Source organism: Etheostoma cragini, chromosome 2, assembly GCF_013103735.1.
Source record: "Etheostoma cragini isolate CJK2018 chromosome 2, CSU_Ecrag_1.0, whole genome shotgun sequence".
NCBI classification, from domain to species: domain Eukaryota; kingdom Metazoa; phylum Chordata; class Actinopteri; order Perciformes; family Percidae; genus Etheostoma; species Etheostoma cragini.
Window position 1 is genome coordinate 19,486,523 of NC_048408.1, and position 6,498 is coordinate 19,493,020.

Below are 6,498 nucleotides of genomic sequence, written 5' to 3' on the forward strand. Positions count from 1 at the left end.
TTAAATTAGTGAAGTATTTTAAACTAATGTTTAAAGGTCCCATGTCATGGTGCTTTTTGGATGGTTTTATATTGACCTTAGTTGTCCCTTAATACCATATCTGAATCTCTCCCAAAATTCAGCCTTGGTGCAGAATTACAGCCACTAGAGCCAGTCGCACAGTGAGCTTTCCTTATTATGTGCCATTTCTTTTGATTAACTGCCACTTTGCTCGTTTGAAAGCCATGATGTCTCTCTCTCTCATGGGTGGTCCAAATTCTCTGGGCGTGCAAAGCGGAGAAAGGGGAGGTAACCTTGCTTCTTATTACCTCATGAAGGGCAAGATTCCAGATCGGCCCATCTGAGCTTCCATTTTCTTAAAGGCAGAGCAGGATACCCAAGGCTCGGTTTACACCCATCGCCATTTTTAGTCAGTGGGGAACCATAGGCAGGCTGGGGGAACACACATTAATGTTCTCTGATCACAACCTGTAGACCGATGCAGCGTGTGACCAAGCTTTGCTTTCAGGGATCATGAGGATAAAAGGCTGGGAACCACTGCTAAAGATACTTCTGAGAGGCAGGGTTCTCTAATTGTTCAGTTGAAAACAAGCACATACAATGCCAATGCTTGGTGCATATTATTTACCAACACAAAGATCTAAATGCTGTTTTTTTTTTGTTTTGTTTTTTAAAGCCTTTTCTACACTTTTTTAGATTAAAATTCTCTGGAGGCAGCCTCAACGCAGTAAAGAAATAAACAAAAGGAGTCTGTACTGAGAGCAGGAAAGTCTGGAAGCAGGAGAGTCTGCTTCCAGAGAGGAAACTGCATCTCCTCTAGAGTAGAAGAACACACACATGACAGCACACTGAAACTCAGCACCTCTCACACCACACACTCCGTGTTCTTCATCAGTGCAGACACATTAACACTGTGTATAATACATTTTAATCCCTAAAACACCTGAAACCATGCGATTACTGACAGAATCCCATGATGCATCATTGCTACTGATTTATATGGTTGGAACTGGAAACTTCATTATGCCAAATCTCTGTGCCGTGGGTTGCCAAACACACACACACACACACACTCTGATGGTGCCAAATGGCCACTATCACTCAAAGGTTTATTAACTGATAGATGTGGTTGTGTCCCCTTCAGTGCTTTTGTTTGAAACCATAAGTGTTCATACATGTTGACACTCATTCTTATCACATTATTTTAAAATTGAGACCACACTGGAGATGTCTTGCTACTGAATAGTGATAACACTGATTACCAGATTTCTGAGATTTTGCACTTATTCAAATTCAGTCTTGTAATTTGTATCAGGGTAAACAAGTTGATAAGAGGCTTGGACACTGGCTGGATGAGTGAAGTTTAACTTACTATAATTTATTTTCAAAATTGGATCAAAGAAATGTTTTGATTAGAGCTAAAGAGGATCATCCTATTTCACTACCTGGTCTCAGTCTGAGCTTACAGGTCTTTACCCATGGTCAGGACGGCGTGTAGCATTTCCATTTGAAACACGGTCACTAATTAAGTTTTAGTAGTATTCGTTTAATTCTGTGCATCGTTTCGAAGACTTGTTTTAGCAGGAAATGCCTTTTATGATCACTGTTCTGGAGCCACATATTAAATTCTTCCATATGTCTTCCTTTAGGTCTTAATGCCTCTGTTTTAGATGGAGGTGTTTCAGGCACAGGCTACAGGCGGATGCTAGCTGGTTATTATACAAGGACCACCACGCTGGTGCGGTGGAAAGGTTTTACATTAGACCGGTACTGCTGTGAAGGTCAGGGGACACTTTATTATGAGACACAAGAAGTTATTAAAAGTGAGTATTCAATAACAGGTTGTTCTGGGTATTCACTGTTTATTGTTGTTGAAACTGTGATGAGCTATGGTATGGAAGTGTGTGATTTATATCTTCGTAGCTGTGCTGTATATTGTATCAGTCTGTGTTTAAGACGGCCACTGAGCCTCACTGTAATGTCACAGGCTTAACGATGTTGACATCTTTAGGACACATTCAGAAGTCTTCTGGCAGTTTTTTGGACTGTAAATCTAAATGGAGGACAGAACAGGACATAAACGCTTTCCAAAAACCTTTTTTTCCCCACTAATGTCCATTTGAATCTCTTTATTGTATTCAGTCAGTTTTTTTGGCCTGCTGCTCCGCTCTCTGGTGTCATAAAACACAAAGGCTGGTTTTTGTTTTAATGACTGAATATAAAGCAATGAGCCAGGTAGGACTCTGCATCAGTCCTTTCACCTTAATTGACTCTTAGACAGATTCTCGCCCTTTACCACTGTTGATTCCATCCAGCAAGAGAGATCGTCATTACCGTCCCCACTAATGTGTCACAACTGAGAAGCACGCAGGTGATTACGCGTATGTATGTCTGCTTTCCCGTCCTCCAGGTAGGACACATTATGTTCATTGCATTTTTGACAAAGCTGGACTTTTTTTTAAATGTGCTTTCTTAAACATGTCTGTGTAGTGTTTTTGTAAGCTTTGTGTATATTGTTTTAAAAGACTAGTCACTGTAATGAAGGGAAACTCCACTTTACTTTTGTACGTTGAGATTTAGAAGTGTAGTAGCCCTATTAGAGACTTACGGTATATAGATTTTTATTGAATAGCGAATGAAGGATGTTGGTTGTAAATGGTAGATTTTATTTGTTGAAAGTAAATGTCTTTCTTCTTCCTCATGTCCAGTCAACAGAAATGCTGAGCTGTATGATTACAAGGTCAAACTGAACACATTAGGCTGAAGAAGGAGTGTGTTACTCGGGCTCAGAGTTATTAAATCTCACATTTGAGATATTAATTTATTGAAAATGAAGTGAGACATTTGAGTACTAAGTTAAATAGCTTGAAGGGCACACTTGGCAGCTTGTTTTAAAATGTAAAATGTTCCTTGTTTATTCTGGGCTTTCTGAAAAACAGATCTGTGATTGTGTGTAATTATTTCAATGAAATGTTTCATGTAAATAAAATGTTTTTTAAATAACACTTCTGGAATTCTTTACAACACAACAAAAGGCTGTTAAAAATGTGTAAAACTTAATATTTACAATCTCTTATAAAATCTTTTAAACAACACACTGAACAAAAGTGACAAAGTAGTGTGCAGCAAACAGAATTAAACAGACTTTGCACAATACAGCTTTACAGCATAAAACTCTATATATATTTTACATAACTTGACAATAGAACTTTGTTTTTGAAACCAACACTGGTACACACAGTGTATTATGAAAACTGAAGCTTCCATCTTTAAATGTTGAAAAACCCAACAGGTCATGAATGCATCAAGTCATTTAGGTTTAAGTATCACATATTTTAGTCATGTGATGCGCTAGGATTTCAGCTCGGGCGTTTCTGCTCAGCCATCCAGACGTGTTCAACCTCATAACCTCCCATAAACTCGACACATTATGCTTAATAACTATCTTAAGGATGTCTCTACAGCGTCCTGTGTCATCTAAATTGGTGCAGTCTCCTTTCACAAGCTGTTTGTCCCTCAACCAACCGTTAAGGATGGTCTATCTACGGTAGATCTATCTTCTCGATGCAGCGGGCCAGGGTTGGACTCTGACCTGCGGCCCTTTGCTCTTTCATATCCCCTTTTCATATCTTCAGTTGTACTGACAAAATAAAGGCTTAAAATGCCCCAAAAATATCTTTTTTTTTAAATGATCGTCTATTTTAGAGACAAATGTCACATGTGTGCCAACACACAACCTTAATATCATCAGTCTGTTGTCTCGTGAGTCAGCAGCAGCTGCTGCAGGTAGTCTGTAGCGCTGCAGCTCGACGGCTCCTCGCTGCCCAGAAACAACAGCCGGTGGTAGTCGGCCTGAGGAACTTCGCATGTGATCCTGAAACAAACGGGAACACATATACAAATATATTTGAATCAGGCGACCTAAGAAAACTGTGCAAAGTTATTGAGATCTGACTGTTTCATGAGAGGAATGTTCTTTGGCTAGATCTGTCCCTTATCTTTTTCATTGTTTATATTTTACTCCCCCAGAGGGTGCTTGGTGTTTAAAAAAAAGCTCTTAAAAGCAGCTAGAGAGCAAGAAATGAAGAAATGTAAATCAGCATACCAGTCATAGATGTCCTCTGTGTCGGGGGTCACCTGCACCCACTGACCGATGGACCACATCCGTACCACGTTAGAGGTATCTTGGATATCCCCGCTAGCCTGCGCGTGTGCATTAGGAATGTCCTCGTAGCACAGGAAGTAACTGATTGGGACGGTGGTAATGAAAGATTAATGACAGGGATGTATATTGGAAGTAGGAGGGGTGTGCCATATACGTTGGTATCAAATAGAGGAAAAACAGTCAATCAAAAATATAGAAACGGAGAAAGTAAAAACAAATAAGAGGGTGGAGATATCATTCAGACTCACTACACCGTGTCTCCGACTGTTTCTGCCTCGCTCTCTTCCTCTGTCTGCTGCTCGTCTCGGAGCCTCTCCACGTTCCAGCGCATGCGTTTGAACAGGCCCGTGTCGACACGGGCCAGGTACGGCGTGGGCGTACAGTAGCGAAACGTGGTCACCCTCAGTGGACCGAGCTGGCTCTGACCGATGCAGAAGTGAGACACACTTTGGTACAAACAGGAGATGGAGGAAAGTTAGATGGTGAGAGGATATGAAAGTGGGTTGGTCCCTGCGGTGACATCAATGTTCTAAAGATAAAAGTCGTCCCGCGTGGATCGACTGTTTCCATGGCATACTGCCACATGTTCAGTATAAAGTGCAGCACGGGTTTCCTTTTCTACAACCTTCCCTGATCGATGTAAGGTGTTACTGTAACCTAGTAGGGACTGGAACTGGTCAACACAACTAAGTGTCTCACATATAAGAAGTAGTTTGAAGGCAACACTATACCACAGAAATAGACGGACTGAAATGTGTGAGGACAAGAAGAATATAAAAAGCCCTTATTCTGATGTTCTGTACTAGCTAGTAGCTTTAGTGCACACACACTTACGCATGAGTGTACAACAGGCGGCTCTCTTTGTCATGAAAGTTTGTTTTGCTGTTTGAAGAAATGCTGCAAATTAAAATGACTCGTCATCTGTTGAAGTCTCCACCGTCATTTTCGCTTATCACTCTATTGAAAAGTTTGATGTTGTTCAGGAAATGTAATCAGGGGAAAGTTTGACATGTTTTGAGCCATTAGGAAAAGTGGATAATTTACACAAAACCAAATGTTGCCTGGGTTAATTAAACGTTCAAATGTGGGATCCTTAAATGCATGTACCGTATGTATGTCTTACTAACCCATGAGGCCTTTTTGTTCTTTCATTGTTGTATTTGTGCTACTGCCAAATGTTAAAATGAGTAAACATGTATTGTATTGGTAGAAATGTGTGTTGTTCTTGTGTGTGTGTGTGTGTGTGTGTGTGTGTCTACCTGTTAGGCTTGGTCTCGTCCAAACAGAGGGCATCGTAGCTGCCGTAGGTCAACACCAGCTGCTCCAACCTGTCACACAGCTGCTGAGAGAAGTCCAACAGCTGCACGCGCTACACACAAAGACACACAGTGAGGTAAAACTCAACTTGTAGCTAATGCAAATGTTTTTAAACTGTGCACTGTCTCATTCAGCAATAAAATGTTAGCCCCCCGTCTTGTATTAGTTTTTATATGATCGTGAAACGCTCATTCACCATCCTTGTAATACTAAGCTGCTTACAGAGTTGCTGAATTACTCACTCCGATCTGAAATAAACATAAATCAATGTAAGGCATATTGTCTGTAGGTAGCTGGTGTGTTAAATGGTGTCTAGCCAAGCAGTTTGGGTTTTACGACATGATTTTTAGATCACTTCAACAGGAACATCTCTTTTCAGAAAAAAAAAATCCCATTACTCTGCTTAATGCTTTACTCTTTAATGCACGTGTGTCACTGCCAACAGATTTCGCAGAGACAATTTTTTTTCAGTAAAAAGTAGTTCCGGTGTTAGTTTCAAAACCCAATGAACCCTAAACGATCCCAGCAGGTGAGAAAATGTCTTTTAACGAGTGGGTGTATCAGCCCTTTAAAACACATACCCTTGCATAGATGCCAAAAGGCAGGGGCGTGTGCGGAGACACGGTGCTTGTGGATTCCAGGTGGTTAAAGAAAGGCTGACAGGTGTACAGGAAACTTGGCACTGCAGCAGCAAGAGCCTCTCTCTCTAGATGACCCTGTCTACAAAATCAAAAAAGAATCCTCAAATAGCAGATATACCCTGGTGACATTAGTGCATTATGACGAGCCAGTGGGGGTGTGCAAAACAATCGATTCACATTCATGAATCGATTCAAGCTCTACCTATTTAAAATCGATTCATAGAATTCCAAAAATCGATTCATATGCATATTGTTTTCGTTTTGTAATAGCATGTATACTATCACATGGGAAAAGTAACTACATTTACATAGTGTGAATAGTTTTTTTAATTAAAAATTGTTTTTGAATCAAAAATCGATGACCCATGCCTTTGG

At 40.4% G+C, this 6,498-nt stretch overlaps 1 protein-coding gene across 2 annotated transcripts in view; it reads right to left on the reverse strand.

The window, feature by feature from the left end:
- Window positions 1-3,189: 3,189 nt before the first annotated feature.
- c2h19orf67 (chromosome 2 C19orf67 homolog) overlaps window positions 3,190-6,498 on the reverse strand; it is a 4,736-nt gene continuing 1,427 nt past the window's right edge. For both annotated transcript variants that reach the window (XM_034900416.1, XM_034900409.1), the window contains exons 4-8: window positions 6,064-6,202; window positions 5,425-5,534; window positions 4,414-4,611; window positions 4,106-4,246; window positions 3,190-3,874 (exon numbers count right to left, since the gene is read on the reverse strand). In XM_034900416.1, coding sequence (XP_034756307.1) covers window positions 3,748-3,874; window positions 4,106-4,246; window positions 4,414-4,611; window positions 5,425-5,534; window positions 6,064-6,202 — 715 coding nt within the window. In that variant the 3' untranslated portion in view covers window positions 3,190-3,747. The remainder of the gene's footprint in view (window positions 3,875-4,105; window positions 4,247-4,413; window positions 4,612-5,424; window positions 5,535-6,063; window positions 6,203-6,498) is intronic.